The 18,856-nt window shown below is 40.5% G+C and overlaps 1 protein-coding gene across 1 annotated transcript; it reads left to right on the top strand.

Annotated features, from left to right (window-relative positions):
• Positions 1 to 8,186: 8,186 nt before the first annotated feature.
• Positions 8,187 to 8,844, top strand: LOC148690213 (uncharacterized). Its single transcript, XM_088687218.1, has 2 exons — positions 8,187 to 8,207; positions 8,281 to 8,844. Exons 1-2 carry the CDS (start codon positions 8,187 to 8,189, stop codon positions 8,842 to 8,844), a joined length of 585 nt encoding a protein of 194 aa, XP_088543344.1.
• Positions 8,845 to 18,856: the final 10,012 nt, after the last annotated feature.

Here is an 18,856-nt window from a genome sequence, read left to right as displayed (position 1 = left end):
AAATATAAGATAAAAAAATTTAGTCATAAATATAAATATACTAATTGTAACATTTTTAACACTAAGGGAATATATTTAAAAATAAAAAATATTTATTATTGAAATAATTAATGATGTTATTAATGCCCAAGGACCTTGATCAAAAATTGAAAAGAAATAGGGCTTTCATCAATGGAGTAGCAAAAAGAGGGATAAAAACCTAATTTTTTTTTTTTCAAAAGGTGGCAGTTTGATTTTTGAGGAGAACCTATTAAAGGAAAAGACCTTTTGATGGCTATATCTAGAAAATTGGGGTGCGCAAGTAGCCGAATCCAAAGAGTCATCATAAGAGCTTGACACATGGCAGAGATCAAGCGTGGATTGCTCAATCGAGTCTTATAGGAATTGAAATTGCTAGAGATCAGATTCAGCCTTGAATAAATACGAATTATCCCAAGGATCAGAATGCTTGTGTGATTAGACAAAATGAGTGCGTCTCATGATGAGATTAAATTCGGAGCCCTAGTTGGAATCAAAGAGGCTGAGATTGGATGAAAATGAATTTTTGCCACAAAAAGGATAAAGAGAATATCCAAGCAGATGCCGAGCAAATAAAATCCCATTAGGACTCTACCTCGACATTCTTGTTTATCACAGATGCTTATAAAAAGAGAAGGCTCTGCAACAAAAGTACCTTTCAACTTAACAAACAACACAAAATGCGATACGCAAAAACCCTTGCTATATGCGAAACCTTTTCACATCCTTGAGAAAAACACTAACTATCCCAACCATCTTGCTAACGCATGTTCAATTTGGACAAGTGAACATCACTGTGTTGGCAACTGCCGAGACCTTCAATTCGGATAGGTGAACAACATTGGAGCCATAAAACCAGGTGATTCTGGAGCACCTTGAGTTTGGATCAATAGACAACACTACTTTTGGTTGGTTGGTTATATATCCAAGTCTCAAACGCTGAAAAGTTTCTAAAAACCTTTTCATTGAAAGAGGTCACTTCATTAGTTTCCCAGCAAAGTGAAGTATTCTATGATTGGTTACTCTTAGGTGGATTTTGCAGTTTGGCATACAGACGGTCGAACCACGTTCACCATAATAACGCTAATCTCCTTTGGGTACCTGTTCCTTATAGCCTGATGCCAATTCGGCGCACCTATATTCTCATGAATGTAGCCGAGGCACCCGAATCTAGTGCAAGAGATCCTAATCTTCCCAGTGATCTAGGCAACCTCGTCTTTAGGTTTTAGAACCGAAGGCTGATATGTGTTTCTTCATCAGTCGTAATCGCTCGAGTATAGAAATCAGCAGCCATTCCACACTATCACCACCAAATCTATTTTACTTGCTTGCCTACATTCACAAGAAGAACATAATTAGCTCATAATTACTATGCCTGTACGCCACGTACACTTTGTAAGATTAAAAATTTCACAAGAAACATTGAAGATTTGCATGAAAATGAAGAGAAGTAACAGCGAAATCTTCTGTAAAATGAGTCTTGAGAAAGGACCAGAACTTTGGCCCTTGTTTTGATTTCGGATGAGAGATGAATTCTCTCTATTTATTACAAAACTCACGAATTTCCTCTCAACCTTTTCAAAACCAGATAGCTTTTGGTTTTAAGTCATAATGACTTTCAACCACACAGACTTCATCTAAGAGCTACATGGCCTTCTTAATCCACAACGCCAGACATGCAAATTACATTTAAAAGGACATTATTTGTTATAAGTACAACTAAACATTCATAATATTTTAACAGTAACAACCGAATCAAAAGAACTCTAAAACTTCAAAAGAAACACCAAGAATTAGCATTCTATGATCCGCGATTGATCTATCGATCTCAAACACTAAATAAATCTGTGATTCATTATTAATATGTACCTAGATACTTTTACAGTTGATTTGTAAAAGTATTTCATTTGCAAAGAGTGAGACATGTGTATTCCACCGATGGAGGATGCAATTAAGTACTAACGGTTCCTTTTTGTTTAGAATATTTTCAGAGAAAATATTAAGGTACCACGTTTGTGAACTCTAAAACTTCAAAGGAAACACCAAGAATTAGCATTCTATGATCCGCGATTGATCAATCAATCTCAAACACTAAATAAATATGTGATTCATTATTAATATGTACCTTGATACTTTTACAGTTGATTTGTAAAAATATTTCATTTGCAAAGAGTGAGACGTGTATTCCACCTATGGAGGATGCAATTAAGTACTAATGGTTCCTTTTTGTTTAGAATATTTTGTTCCTTTTTGTTTAGAATATTTTCAGAGAAAATATTAAGGTACCACGTTTGTGTATCATTATGATACACTTATGATACAATTATGCATTCTCACCTTATTGTTGTGAAAATGACGGTATGTGTGCAGTGGAAAAAATGAAATATGACACAATATTTATGAAGTTTCTCAACAGTCAGTGTAATTAGAGTATGTCCTCGGTGCATCAATGTTACTTTCTTTCATTATCTGGAATAATAGAAGTACAAAGATAATTCTCACTATTTGCTCCCTATTCTTTCCCTCTTCTTTCTCTCTTTCTTTTCTTTCTTTCTTTTCTCTCTTCCTTCCTCTTACTTTCTTCCGTTTTTGTATGTTCTCCTCATTCTCCTCTCATTCATTTTATAGGCAAAAGAATCACTATTCATGTGGGCCATCCACATATTATTTATAACACTCACCCTTGAATGGCCATATGTAAATATCAATTGCCTTATTAAAATCTTGATCAGTTTTGGATGCTCCCCCTGATTTCAAAATTTTTAGGCTGATGTGTGTTGATGCAATACTTGAACTTTTGTGGGCTCTTCGTTGATCCTTTTGCTTCAGTCTCTTGCATAGCAGAAGTCGTGCGCAACTTTTTCCTTTGATCCTTCAAACTTCTTAACGATTCATCCATGCTTGGCATCTTCAGTGTAAAGAGCCAACATCATATCAACTGCTTTAGGGTGTTTGTTGAGGAAATCCGAGACCTAACAATAGTTGAAGATGACTACTTGAGAGCAACGCAAGGTAACCAATCAATGAAGGGGTTCCAGGCAATCAGTTCCAGACTGAAAGTTTGATTTCAAGTGTCGACTGATTGCTCTCTTTCTCCTTGTCTTGCAGGTAAGAGCAAGGACAAAGAAAATGACAGAGGAAAAACATGATATGAGATACTTTTGCTCTTGAAGAAAATGGTAGAAGATTTTGATGTTGATGTAAAACTTCTCAATCAAAACTATTTTCTTGCTGAGGAAATAAGTTGAGCATCTTGAGCAACTTGGTTGAAGAGGTGTTTCTTAGAGAGAAGAAAAGCTGAGTACTTTGAGATGCTTTGTTGAAGATGCATTTTGAAAAAAAGGAGGAAGAGTTAGGCATTCTTGCAGGTCTGCCTTGCCAAGGAGGACGGAGGTCAACATCTATAGGGATTTAAGCAGTTGTGGTGTTGTTAGGACCATTTTCTTTACGCTTGTGGGCAACAATGGTGTAGTTGGAACAATAAAAATCATGCGTTTCAACTTTGCCTTAGAGATTTTGACAGAGTTGTCATTGATATCCAGAAAGCTGAGATTGTGTCTGAGAGTATAAATGAACTTTATTTAGGAAAATCCGACTTTTGAAATTTGGAGAGCAGTGTCTCTTCGATTTTTGAACAAGCGGCCGTGTAGCCTCTCCTTTTATAGAGGCATCAATTATATCCAAAAGCATGCTCGGAAAGTTATCTTTCTATGAAAATTGCCTTGAGATTTCACTTTATCTGACCTCATTTTCTTTTAACTTTTCTAAAGATGACTTGCCCATCTAACCATTGTTTTGATTTGAATGTTGTGGAAGATATAGATGTACCTTCTCAGGATAATATCTGGCACCCATTCTTCTTATTCGCTAATGGCTTTCTTACGATTGGGGATTATGTGAGAAGAATGATATAACTGCTGTAGTAGGAGTTAGGAATCTTCTGACTCCCAAGGACAAAAGGATACTTTCAAAATTGTCCAATGAATTGGTTGTTCAAGACTATTTGGCTTTCAGCGTTCAGTGTGCGAGCTCTGTATCCAATATGGGCCAATGTCTACTTGCTCGAACTCGCCAAGTCGAATCATTAATGGTTGAGGTGGCAAGCCTTAGACAAGAGATTAAAGGGCTCAAACAAGAGAATAGAGAGTTGCATATGCTTGCAAATAATTATTTGACGAGCATGAAAAGAAAGCTCGACCATCTGTAAGAATCCGAAAGTCAGTTTCAAAGTGGTCTTAGAGGCTTAGGGCTTTATTCCAAAGGCACCCATTGCCTTTACCATTTGGAGTTCTACCAATTACTGAGACTTCAAATAATCAACCTCTGGTGCCTCTTCTTTCTGGAGTTCTGCCAAGTACTGAGGCTCCACATGATCAGTCTCCAGTGCCTCCTTCTTCTGGGGTTCTGCCAAGTACTGAGGCTTCACATGAGTAACCTTTGTGAAAGCTCTTGTTTTTTTTTTAATTTTTTAATTTAATTTAATTTAATTTTCGTTTTTATGGTTGTAACTCACATGTATGTATGTATAAAAGTTTCCTCCTTATGCCTGAAAACTTTTAGTTCAGCTTGTTAGATATAGAAACCCATGGAATTTTCTGCTTCCATAATCAATAAATCAATGAGGAAACAATGAAATACTCTAGTTCCAAGAATATAAATCAATGAACCTTTTAAAGGGTAAGAATAGTGTTGGCATATTGTTCGATCTACAACTCAAGACAATATTTCTTTTAACACTTAAATCTGTAAAGACTCTTCAGGAGTCCTAATCTAATATCATTAACTCTTGCAAGAGATTTGGTATGTTGCAACAATATCATAATGAAAGTACTCACTATGGCAATATACCATCCACTGGTATTGGGTACATCATTTGTCCTTTAACCTTCCAGAGCTTACTTCAAGCAACTTAAATCCTTCATGGATTTTCTACACTTCATGACACATTACGTTTTTGAAACTTATAAAGAGCAGTTTGCTCCCTTGTATACTTGAGGAAATTACTTATGGAGATATGAGGTGGGCATCTCACAACCCTTCGTATATAATTCTCCATTCGTTTATAGGAGTATAATTTCAGGTTTCAATTAGTAATCTTGTGCCATATCATGTGAATGTATCTCATTGTATTACAAATGCCCATATGTAACCTTCTTGGTTCAACATATTTTGGCTATTTGTATTATATATATAGGTCCACTTTTCCACGTTCTTACAAAATTGTAATAGAATTGCCTCTCCATTTTTACCAATAATTTTTCCTTTCATTGACAAACAAAAGAATGTGACTTAATATCAACACAGCTCATTGATGAATTTAGTAGTTACTTGTATAAACCAAAATTACCAGTAGTTATCATAAATCTGTGATCCTATATTCTCATGTGCATGCGCATGCATAAAAAAATTTCATTTCTTTGGATATCCATTGCCTCTTCAAGGGCTTTACACTATCTTTTCTAGGACAGTCATAGTTTAGAGAATGCGGATCATAATCTCCTTTTGAGCATTACTGAGCTTAAATTTTTTAGTCTCCACTTTTGGGAGTTTAGTCATTGGAACCTATACGTCTATCATGCTTCATGCATGAGACATCAAGATTGCCATGTCCATGGATTGTCCTTTCGGGACATGTATCCATATGCTGACTGTCATACTTCTGACATACAACATTTATGCTTCGGGAGTGCAATAGTTTATTAGTGCCATATTCTTCCTTTTTCAAATGACTAAATATTTTGAGCCTAAGGATCTGCCACACTTCAGGCATGCAACAAATAAATCATTTGTTGCCACATTATTTTGTCAAACAGGGACATTAATTCTTGTACGTACATTTGCAGTTAATATATGTGATTTTTTCACTTTCGTTGCATCATTAAATGCATATGGCATTTGATTGACAATACTTTGAAGATGAACAATTATTCTCATTTCATTTGATTGACAATACTTTGTTGAAGCTTTTGTTGGCACCATAAGTTGGTTTTGCTTCACACTATCTTGATCAAGAGTGTGTGAAGCTTTTGAGAATTGTTGTTGCCCTTCACTTGTTGAAGCTTTTGTTGGCACCATAAATTGATTTTGCTTTACACTATCTTGATCAAGAGTGTGTGAAGCTTTTGAGAATTGTTGTTGTCTTCCATTGATGAAGTTGTTGTGTTCCCCCCCCCCCCCTTATTTTTTTTATGTTTTATTTTTGGAATGGGGGGAACAGAAAATTTGATGTTTGAAACTCACTAGCTTGTGGAAGTTTGAAGACTTTCCATGTGGGGCTTTCTCATGGTTTGAATTTGAATTTTGAATTTCTTTGGTCCTGTTGAACTTATATAAGAAGGATAAGTCTCCACTCTTTACCTTGCTTTCATTTGTTCATTTTGTAGTAATTTTGGAAGACAAAGTGTTCTCTAGTTGAGAGGATTCTAGCATTGCTTTGCACCATCTTCAGGTTGGTATTTTTCTTCACTAGATCGCATGCTTTCATTCTTGTTGAATTGTTTGAGTGTTCATGTATTTGGTTAAGAACATGATGAACTGGTTGAGCTTTTCTTCATGCCTTAGGGACTTCCTTATGTTTCGATCTTTCATGTAGTGATAAAGTTTGTTTCTGTTTGTTGTAGATGTCAGAGTCTGGAAGTCCTAGTGATGAGGGCTCCCCTAGCTCTAGCTCTAGGTTTGAGCTTGCAATGTTGGAGTCTTCAGGGCCTTTGTTAGAGTCTTGTACCAAAGAAACATTGGATGATTTTCGCAATTGTCAAACCTTAGCCAATATTGGTTCTTCCTCCTTCATGTCAATGGGTGAAGGGGTTGTTTTTGACGCCATACCCATATTTCGCTTTGAGTTCACAGCGGACCTTTTAGAGAAAAACTTGTTAGATAGCGAAAGGCAGCTTGAGGCCCTAAGGCAGTCATGTAGTATCCCCCGCAGTGTAGGAATGCATTTGGTACATCATGAAGAATTGCCCTCTGAACCGCCCAAGGCTCATGTTATGTTCTATACCCAAATATTATTGACCTTAGGGGTGAAGTTGCCTTTGCACCCTTGGTTGCAACGGATGTTATCTTTCATTGGATATGCGTTTGGGCAACTCAATCCTGGTTTTTGGGATACCTTGATTGGGTTTTATATTATTTGGATGGAATGTGGGTTAGGTGAGCCTTCCTTCCATCAGTGGCGCTACTGCTATAAGATACACCCGGTGAAAGCATGCCCTGGGTATGCCGAGTGTGCATGTCGGAGTGAGAGAGAGCGTATTGTCTTTGGTAAGAAAAAAACGCACTGCACTTGGAAAAATCGTTGGTGCTTTCTTTATAATTATTGGGAACATGTTAGAGGTGTCACGCCTGAGTGACGTGTTCTTACTCACGTCCAGACTGTAGGTTGTAATGTATCCATTGTTCGCATTGTTTGCTATTTGTTGTCATTTCTTCTTACGTCTGACATTTTCCTTTATGGAGTGACGCGAGGCAACATCAAATTGTCCGAACAGGAGCTGGCTGATGTCGAGAAAGTGTTAAGAGTGCCTAAGGAGGATAGACATTTGGGCAAGCTATGGCCTGTGTTTCGAAAGTACGGTTTCCAGCCTTCAGTGTTGGAGTGCCAAAGACGAGCAAGTAAGTTGTATCCTTCATTTCGCCCCCTCTTTCTTTTACAAAGTTGTATTCTTTACTTTGGTTTTTCTTAGTCAGTGGAGAAAGTGAGCAAGAAAGGGGGGACTAACACCAAGAAAGGGAAAACATCCATGTTAGTTCCCGTAGATGACTTTTGGTTTCACAAAGGAGCTCGTAAACACTGGGTGAGGCCAGCCCCTAGACCTAAGTCACAAGAGGAGGTCTTCAAGATTACTGCCTCAAAGAAAGCTGAAGCTGAGGCGATCGGGTGTGCTGCTGCCATAGTTGCAGGGGAGGAGAGACGACTGTTGCATCATCTTCCTACTATCGATCCCATCTTTCCTCCAACCATGGAGTCCATTGACCAAGAAGGTGACCCTAGCTCCAACCGTAAGAGGAAGTATAAGGAAGAGGTTGGCAGCATCCATTGGAAGGATTTGAAGGTTGCCATGTAGCCAAGTAGTTTTAGGTATATCAATAATTGCCTAGCAGGACGTTGATCCACTGTTAACGAGCTTGGCGAGCCGCTAAATGAGAATGAATCAGATTGTGACTAGATGATGAGGCTATCTTCTTATGTAAGTGTTATTCTGTCATTTCTTTATTTTCTTCCCTCTTTTTCTTGGTAGTGACGATCATCCTGTCATGTAGGTCATGACTGAGTATGACGAAAGATTACTAGAGGTCAAGCAGTACAAGGCAAATTTTAAAGAGAATAACCAGCTTGTGAATGATGCCAGAAAAACGAGCAAAGCTTTGGCTGAGGACATCCGTCTCAAAGATCAACACTTTGAGAGTTTGAAGAGGCGAAATGGTGAGAACGTGAGGCTCAAGAAACAATTGGAGGGAACTGGGAAACAGTTGGAGACCACTATCCTCGAAGTTTCCAAGGTTAAAGGGGAGTTGGATAGTGCCTTGGTTGAAGTTTCTGAGCTAAAGAAGAGTATCCCAACTGAGAGGGAAGCTGCCGTACAGGAGTTCTTAGGTTCCCAGGCCTTTCACGACGCTTTTAAACCTCACTGTATCCGGGCGGCTAATTTTGAGAAAAGGAAATGGATGGTCGTCCTTGAGCGTTACGATAATGAAAGCATTATTCGAAAGTACCGTGATGAGATGGATGAGTACCGACAAAGAGGTGAAGCCTTCGTCCTCACAGTTGATCTTAGTAGTGAAGATGACTTTGATAATGAGGCTAATGTCGGTGAGCAGTCTTAGGAGAGTGAGGATGGTTCTGGAGATACCGAGGATGGTGGTGATGACGATGCGGTTGAAACGCAAAGTGATATTGTCAAGGGTTAGGCCTCAGATAAAGATGACTCATAGTGCCCTTTTTTTTTCTACATGTACTTTGAATGTAATAGTTTGTTGTTTGTATGGCATGTGCCATGTATTCTAAATGTACTAGTTTGTTGTTTGTCTAGCATGTGCCATGTTATAAGGCTGAGGGTTTTTTGTTTGTGTATGTTTGCAACCTTGTACGGTGTGCTTTGATGTTAATTGCCAAGTATTTGTATATCATTGATAAATGTTTGGCTATGTTTGAATAGATCCCTCGTTTGGATATAAGTCATGTTGACATATACTTAGACTTTATTTCATGTTGTAAGCATTCGTGCTGAAGCTTCAAACCTGAGCGTTTTAGTGATAGGGATGTAAGGAAGTTAGACCAAGTTGTCTAAATCACTTCTTTATTGAATTGATGCCAAATGGCCTTCATTACATAGGATGCCGAATGGCCGTAGCTCAACACTTGTACAGTGTGAGTCTACTTGTAATAGTACTTCAAGTGATCAGCGTTCCATGGATGGCCAAGGGTCTTGCCATCGGAGCTCCTGAACTTGTAAGAACCAGGGCGACTGATGCCAATAACTTCAAACGGTCCATCCCAATTTGAGCTGAGCGTGCCTTCACTCGGGACTCTGTCGCAGAGTAGTCTTTTCTTTAATACCTAGTCCTCCACTTTGAAAGAGCGAGGTTTGACTCTTGAGTCATAGTAGTTGGAGATGCGCTGCTTGTATGCGACATTCCTCAAGTGAGCCTGGTTTCTGTGTTCCTCGACTAGATCCAAGTTGAGGGTGAGTTGTCATTTTCACTTTGCATGTAGTTCTGGACTCGGAACATTGCTTGCTAAGCTCAACTGGGACAACGACCTCTGTACCAAAGGCAAGTGAGAATGAAGTTTCTCCTGCTGAAGTCCGATATGAAGTGCGGTATGACCAAAACTTGGGGTACAAATTCTGGCCAACAACCTTTAGCCTTGTCCAAGCTGGTTTTCAAAGTGCGCTTGATTATTTTGTTGATGGCCTCAACTTGTTTGTTAGACTGGGGATGAGCTAGGGAGGCAAAACATAAGTTGATGTTGAACTTAGAACAGAACATCCTAAACTTCTTGTTGTCGAACTGTCGCCCATTGTCCGTGACTATCGCATTAGGAATGCCAAATCTGCAAAAGATGTTCTTTCATACGAAGTCTTCTATTTTTGCCTTAGAAATGGTTGCCAAGGGTTTTACTTCGGCCCACTTTGTGAAGTAGTCAACTGCAATGATTGCATAGTGGACCTTGCCCTTTCCTGCAGGCATTGGGGCGATCAGATCAAGTCCCCATTGGGCGAAGGGCCAAGGGCTGATCATAAGAGTAAGAGGCTTGGGAGGGGAGTGATGAATAGTTGCGTAGCGTTGACACTTATCACATGAGCGGGATATTTTGATGGCATCTTGGTGGAGTGTTGGCCAGTAATATCCTTGGCAAAAAGTCTTGTGTGCTAGGGATCGAGATCCAGCATGATCTTTGCAGACTCCTTCATGTATATCTCAAAGGACAATTTCTGCTTCCGTAGGTGTGAGGCACCGTAAGTATGGTAGGTTAAAACCTCGCTTGTAGAGTTGGTCATTAATGATCAGGTAGCGGGTAGACTTGTATCGAATCTGCTTAGCTTGGACTTTATCATTTGGGAGGGTGCCATGAACAAGGAATTTATAAATTGGGGTGATCTAGTTATCCCCCTGTTGCAAGTTGCACACTTCTGCGACCATGGTGCTTGGTGTTGCCAACAATTTGACATAAAATTTTCTCCCAATCTTGTCTTCCACTGCCGAGGCAAGGCGAGCTAAAGCGTCTGCATGACTGTTTGCCGCTCGAGGGACTTGGGTGATTTGGTAGTGGAAGTGCTTGATACGCTGCATTTGCGCAAGATACGCTACCATGGAGTTATCCTTAGCGTCAATGTTGTTCGTGACCTGGTTAACCACCAATTGGGAGTCACTGAAGATATTAATTTGTTTAACTCCAAGGTGTTTGGCCAAACGTAAGCCTGCTAAAAGGGCCTCATACTCGGCCTCATTGTTTGATGCCTTGAATTTGAAGTGAAGAGCATACTCCATTGCCACTTTGTCGGGGGTAGTCAGGATTAGTCCTACTCCACAACCCTGTTGGTTGGATGAGCCATCAACATATAAAGTCCATAGTGGGAGTGTTGGGGTGCATTTGGTATGCCATGGTTGACTCAAAGAGGTTAAGGTGTTCAATCGGGTCCTCATTTCCAAGTAGAGTTGTAAGCCAAGCTTTTGCTTTATCTTTGCTTGGAAGGGGTGTCGAGGATCCTCCTTGTAAGAGGGCCAAGCCTAGGTTGGTTCCAGTTAGGTATTTTGGCTTGACGTTCGGCCTTCAACTTGTTTACTTCCTCAAGGAGTTGTAGGACAAGGGGGTCCTGAGTGGAGTCAGGTACTGCTGGATCTTTCTTCCGTAAGTCTCCATCTCCTCTTGGAAGTAGGAAAGCTTGATCAAGACCATGAGATTTTTCTTTGGACTCACCGTACTGACTTCCAGGGCGAGCCTGTCGAAACGCCCCCGAGTCCCCTGTACCTTTATATTCCTCTAGGACATGTCGCTCATTCCCTAGATTGGCAGTTGGCTTGGGGCATGAGAGAAGATCAAATCTTTCAGAAACCCTTGGGTCATTGACATTTGAGCTTATGTGGATGAGGTTCTCTCAACGTTGCCTCAGGAAGTCCCGACAGTTGCGATAAACGGCTTTTGATCCATCTACTTCTTTTGCAAAAAGGTGCCTTCCTCCACTTCTCCTGGTTCGGGTCGAAGCAGCTGGGTCGAGAGAGGTCTCATATTGATCAACACCTTGATGAGTAACTCGCTCCCCATTAGGGATATCCATGTTGAAGGCAGGTGATCCCTCGTGTTGGGGGGCACCCAGTTAGTGGTTGACTTCCCAGGGGCGATGAGTTCGTGTGTTTGAGTATGCCTAGCTTTATGGAGCATCCCGAAGAGATTCTCATACTGCTCCTGGAGGATCTCATTCTTTATCGCTATCTTGTTGTTCTAAGCCTCTAGCTCATTGACTTTAGCCTGAAGAGCAAACTTCTTTCGTTCCTTTTTTTGGTGCTTCGTACTAAATGCGAGGGGGGTGTCGTTCTGCGTACTGTGGCTCCCTTCACTCCCCATGTTGGAGAGGAGTGCCTGGTTGAAAGAAAGTATACGAATGGTGGAAACCAGGTTGACAAAGCTGGAAAGAGTAGGAATAAGTGCGATTCCCACAGACGGTGCCAAATGTTGATGCACAAAATCGGTAAGGACTTTGGTACAAAAGAAAGTGTCAAGTTTGTGACCTTCGCTAGATTGCTCTGGTTATTAGTGTGGATAAGTATGTAAATGAATAAAGATAGGGAAGCAAACAACACAAGATGTACGTGGTTCACCCAGATTGGCTACGTCCACGGAGTAGAGGAGTTCTCATTAGTTGTGAAGGGTTTACACAAATACATAGGTTTAAGCTCTCTTTTAGTGAGTTCTAGTGAATAGTTTAGTACAAATGACATTATGGGTTATTGTGGGAGAATGATCCTTTTTTATAGAAGAGAGTTTCTAGCTTTGTTCTAACATTGACACGTGTCGTGTTGTGATTGGCCTTTGATGTCGACGCGTGTTGCGCTGTGATTGGCCTCTGATACCGACATGTGTCATGTTGTGATTGGCCTCCTGGTTGGAGGAAAAGTCTTGTGGGTCCTTGACGATATACTATTGACCGGTGCTTAGTAGTTTCGGGATTGGTCAAGTATGGTACAAACAAGCACCATTCACATAAATATCAAAACTTAAAGCAAAGGGCTATAATTCTGATAGGAGCATATTCATGCGACTTAATTAGCTTGTTCTCATGCATTTATGTTGTGTTTACTTAGCTATTTTAGTGTTTAAGGCCACTTTTGTGTATTTTCAGATTATAAGGCCAAAGTGTGCAAGAAGATGCAAATTGGAGTATTTTGGAGCGAAAGAGGAATGAATGAGTTGAAGACTTGAAGAAACGACGAATTCCTACTCCAACGATGAATTCTTACCAAAACGAGGAATCCTACTCAAACAAGGTTTCCTACTTGAAGTAGGAAAGTTAACCCTAAGTTTCCCATTTTGGTAACCTTTCCTAAACTTAAACGTCCGTATTTTCTAGCCACTTTGACGGCCTTGTATGCATTTTAGGACACAAAACCATGGCCCTAGCCCACTTTAAAGCCCAAGCCGTGCCCTTGCACTTTCTTTTCCTTCCCTTGCCGTGCAAGGGGGGGTATTTAAGTCCATTGTCATTCACTTAAACCCTATTTCCCTCTCCTAACCTAACCCTAGCCGCACCTTGCCCTTTTATTTCTGAATTAAACCTATTTCTCTCCCAAATTCAATCCTAGCCGCACCTTTATATTTCTTATTTAATTTCCTAATTTTTGTAAGCCTTTGATTTAATAAGCTAGGGTTTTATTTTTCTAAACCATATATAATTCCTAAGCTAGTCGTCACACCCTAATAACCCTATTTACCATGCAGCCACCATCCCATTTTATTTTTATCTAAGCCGTGCCCCCCATTTGATGATTAACCTAAGAAACCAAAAAGAAAATCTAAAGCCGCAGCCACCATATAGGATTAGTCTTCTTTGCCATGCATTTTGGCACACCATTCACCCTAATATTCTATACCATATTCCTTATTCTAATCAGCCATGATCCCATTCATTTAACCAAGCCGCAAATCTGCCATTCACTTTTTCTCCATCACAGCCGCAACCAATTCACACTAATTATCAAAAAATAAACCTAATTGAATCCGCAGCCACCCTAACACACCATTCTTTCATCCCGCAGCCACCATCACAGATTCTCTTCCATTTTTTTCCTTCCATAATCCGTGCATATTCCTTCCATCCTAGCCAATTTCCAGCCTTCCCCCATCACTGCCGCAGCCATTCCACCACTCTCCACCACCTTACACACCTTCCTACACCACCACACAACCTTGCCGCACCATTAAACCACCATTAAACCATCCCTAACCCCGAAACACATCCAAAAACCAACCACAACCAATCTGCCGCAGCAAGGAGAAGAGAAAAGAGGAGCTTCGATGCGCACCAATTCACGTGGAATCGTTGGGCAGTCTAGGTGTAATCCATCCTTTGTTCTTTATGTTTAAATTCAATTTTATTTTTCTTGTTGTGAACATGAGAGGCTAAATCCCTATTTAGTTAGGGGGTGATTCGAAACCATGTTTATGCTTGCAATATGATTTGATTACTTTTGGTTGGAATTTCATGTATTTTGGATTCAATTTGTTTAACTGCTTGATTGATAACTTATTTGTGTATGTTTATTGAGAGTGCACGCTTAATTTTCATGCATGAATATGACGCTAGAATATAAGTGAATTTCACCTAATAGTTATGAACTTATATTCACAAGTAGTGGAGGTTGCTTATAAACAATCGCGTTAAATAAATTCTTGGCATAAGTTTCATGCAATCATAGTAACGAATGCCTCGTCAACACTTATAGTTTTCATGATGCTTAATGATTCTTGCTTGTATCTCTATTATGCAATTCATGTAGGGAACTTGTGGGGAATGCTTTGGGTTGTCGCATGCAATCATCCAATTCATTAACTTAAGGAAAACTTGACGGTTAATTTAAGCGGACCTAATTAACCCGGGGTGTTGAGTTTCATAATTCATCGAAAGACCAACTGAAAATCAAATTGTATGCAAGTGTGACATGTGTGGAGAAGAACCTTCTAGCTAGCATTCATCCATATTTTCATCACATTCATATTTACATTCTGCCTTTAAATTACAATCGTTGCATTTAGTTTAATTTCGTCAAAACCTCAATCCCCCTTTACTTTAGTGTTCAATTTAGTTAGAACGTGTCTTAGTTTGTGTTTTATTGTTTAGTTTTGCATTCTTTGAGTCTAGTTTATTGTTTTTAACGTTTGTTTTACGTTTTTGAGTCAGTCTCCAAGTGATTTAGTAATCCCTCCTAATCCCCGGTCTAGAACGATCCCTACTTGCATCTTTACTACAATTGTCAAAAGAGGGTTTTAATTTGTGTGCTTAATTAGTTCGCATCAAATTTTTGGCGCCGTTGCCGGGGATTAGCAACTTTGCTAATCCCTTGGATTGTTACTTTCTGTTTAATTTAGTTTTTGTTAAGAATTCTGACCTTGTTTTGTTTTCCTTGTTTTAGGTACTAGTGCATGACTCGGAGTTCTCAACCGATTCGTGAGCATATCTCGGATTTTGACAGCGATTTTGAGAGGACTTTGAGACGGACGAGGAAGCAACACGAACCAAATCCACCAAGCCCGGAATCTGACCTCGAGGAACAAGTCCTAGAGGAGGAGGAGGAACCCACGACAGGGATTTTTGAGGAACCACAAGTCATGGCCGTGGACACCCGGACACTCAAGCAGCTTGCAGCTTCGGGATTGGGTAATGCAGCACCTTTGTGTATCCAATATCCCCCATCTGCCGAAGGGAAGACAGAGGAGTTCGAGTTGAAGTCAAGCTTGCTCCACCATATTCCGAAATACCATGGGTTGGCCATGGAGGATCCGAACAAGCACCTGAAGGAATTCGAGGTGGTGTGTTCAAGCATGATTCCCGTCAACGTCGACGGAAGCATTTTGAAGATGAAGGCTTTTCCATTCTCTTTAATGGACAAAGCCAAGGATTGGTTGTATGATTTAGCTCCCGGAACCGTCACATCATGGGAGAGCATGAAGAGGGCATTTCTGGAGAAGTTTTTCCCAACTTCTCGAATCATCCTTTTGCGTAAAAGGATAAGTGGCATTCAACAAGAAGATGGTGAGTCTTTTCCTACGTATTACGAACGTTTTAAATCTCTTGTTGCTTCTTGTCCACAGCATCAGATGAAGGAGGAGTTACTTCTGCAATACTTCTATGAGGGGCTCCTACCAATCGAACGTCAAATGCTCGATGCCTCGGCGGGTGGAGCATTGGTGGACAAGACGCCCATGGATGCCAAGGTCTTGATCGCTAACCGAGCGTTGAACGCTCAACAATATGAAGGAGTAGGCCAAAGAGGACCCCCACGACAGCAAGTGCATGAGGTAAGTTCCACACTCGATATTCATTCACAATTAGCTAATCTTACTTCCATTGTGTCTCAGATGGCCGAAGGAATGAGGGTGCAAGGACCGATTGTATGCGGGGTGTGTTCGATCCAAGGACATGCTTCTGAGAAGTGCCCACAACTCATAGGAAATGGTGGATGGGAAAGCGCCAATGCAATTGGATTTCAGGGCCAAAACCAACCAAGGAACGATCCGTACTCGAACACTTATAATCCAGGTTGGAGAGACACCCGAACTTCAAATGGAGGGAGCCCCAACAACCACCACAACAAGGAGGCTTTAGGCAACAACCCCCGGGCTTCTTCACCAAGCCATTCGCACCCACACAAGCACCTCCACAATCTGCCCAAACAAGTTCAGGTAACACCTTAGATAATGATACACTTCTTAAGTTACTAACTAATTTGTCTCAGGGGCAGGAAAACCAAGCCAAAGCCATGCAAAACCAAGATAAGAGGGTGGATCAATTAGAGAAGCAAATTGGGCAGATTGCGGAGTTTGTAGGGCAATTCCGAGACCAAGGCAAGCTCCCGAGCTCAACCATTCCAAACCCGAAGGGAGGCTTTGAAACCGCCAACGCAATTACCTTGAGAAGTGGCAAGGAAGTTGGAACCGCCCCACAACCACCAAAATCAAGCGAAGAAGAGGATGAAAAGCTGCAACATGAAGAGGAGGAGGCAAGCAAGCCCACGGCAAGGGTACAAACACCCTTGCCGCAACTACCTAGGGACATTAATGCACCCAACTCATCCCATTCGGCCACCAAAGGTAAGTTGGGTTCAAAATTGATTAATTATAACTTTGTTCCACCCGATGTTCCTTTTCCTAGCAGGTTTATGCAAACAAAGAAGGAGGAGCAGGAAAAAGACATTCTGGAGACGTTTCGGAAAGTCCAAGTAAACATTCCTTTACTTGATGCCATTAAGCAAGTCCCGAGGTACGCCAAGTTCTTAAAGGAGCTTTGCACCACTAGGAAGAGGATGTCGACCAAGGAGGTGGTAAAGGTAGGTGAAAATGTCTCCGCCATATTGCAACGCAAACTACCCCCCAAATGCAAAGATCCGGGTAGTTTTACAATTCCTTGTGTGATAGGTAACACTAAATTTGAATCTGCCATGCTAGACCTAGGTGCTTCTATAAATGTTATGCCATATTCAATTTATGCATCTATGAACCTAGGAGTATTGAAAAATGATGGTGTAATCATACAATTGGCCGATAGATCTAATGTTTATCCCAAGGGAGTCCTTGAGGATGTTTTAGTGCAGGTCAATCATCTCATCTTTCCTGCAGATTTTTATGTCCTAGAAATGGAGGATTCGAGCGATGCTCCATCATTGCCACTCTTGCTAGGCCGTCCGTTCATGAAAACGGCCCAAACCAAGATTGATGTGGCCAAAGGAGCACTAACAATGGAGTTTGGTGGTGATATAATTAAATTTAATGTTTATGACTCTATTAAGAATCCTAACGATTGCCATTCTTGCTTTGTCATAGATGTGCGTAAGGACATGGGGCCGAAAGGATCCATACCTATCAAGAAGGATGTATCGGGAACCACCGCTGGAGAAGAACTTGGAGTGATTGGTCTACAACCACCCAATATGGCCGAAAGTCGCCATAGTAACATTATTGAAAGGGCTGCCATTTTTGAGCCCTCACCACACTATGTTTGTAAGTCTTCAATTCCAATCTCAATTCCTACTTCAACTAATAGGTTGTTACCTTCGTTGGTGCAGGAGCCCAATCGATATAAAGGTGGTGGGAGCAGTTATATGGATTGTCGGAACCGAAACACCACCATCAGGGAGGATCATTATCCCCACCCATTCAGTGAGCCATACTACGAGAAATTTCAAGAAGTATACCGTGGAGGACATACCCCTCCATGCCGTGAGCCAGAGTGAAGATTAAAAGAAGGTTTCGTCCGGCTGGAAGACGTTAAAGCAAGCGCTACTTGGGAGGCAACCCATGCAATCAGCAAAGGACGAACTTGGGAATCGCTTCACACTCAGATTTGCGTCCCTAAACCCTTTTCCTTTGTTGCTTACTTTTTGTTATGTGTAATGTGTTCAATTGTGTCTAAAACATTGAGGACAATGTTTAGTTTAAGTGTGGGGGGGGGGGTAACATTCTGTTTTGAGATATTTTTGCATGAAATTTGTAGGGTATTACCACCTAACATGTCTAAACTTGTTTTCCACTGTTTTTAAGTGTTTTTAAGCTATTTTTAGAGTCTTTTTATGTGTTATTTTGAAAAATCCGAAAATCCCCTAAAAATTTGAAAAATTGTTTTGAAAAACCCAAAAAGAGTTGTGTTTGTATGTTTGTTTGTGTCGTAGGGTACCTTCCAACACAATGATGAGGATTTGGTTTTTAATTGCATGATGGTTAAAGAAAGTTACAAACATGGATGAACGTTTGATATACTCTTTGGTTTATGCTTGTTTGTAGTTATAGTTTACGAATTCATATGTAATCACAAAAGAAAAAAATTAGTTTTTGTAACATGCTTGAAGGAAGGAACTTAACAAACGCTACATCCCTGTGAGACTTGAGCCTAAACGTTATTTGGAGAGTTAAAATCTGTGCATTATTGTTTTCTAAAATCGTTGCATGATCTCATTATTCTTTGCTTGGTTACTACTTAGAAGGCGTTTCATCACTTAGTTCCAAATGCTAGAACTCATGCCCATTTCATTCAAAGCATGTTATTGATTTGCATAACACATATTCAAGATGAAGTTGTGTAGTGACCACCATTAAAGCCAAACAGCCATGTGCCCTTCACTCATTTTG

This window comes from Pyrus communis, chromosome 16 (assembly GCF_041283825.1).
Source record: "Pyrus communis isolate YQ-2024b chromosome 16, ASM4128382v1, whole genome shotgun sequence".
NCBI lineage: Eukaryota > Viridiplantae > Streptophyta > Magnoliopsida > Rosales > Rosaceae > Pyrus > Pyrus communis.
Note: the sequence above shows the minus strand (reverse complement) of the source record. Positions and strands in the feature narration are given on the sequence as shown.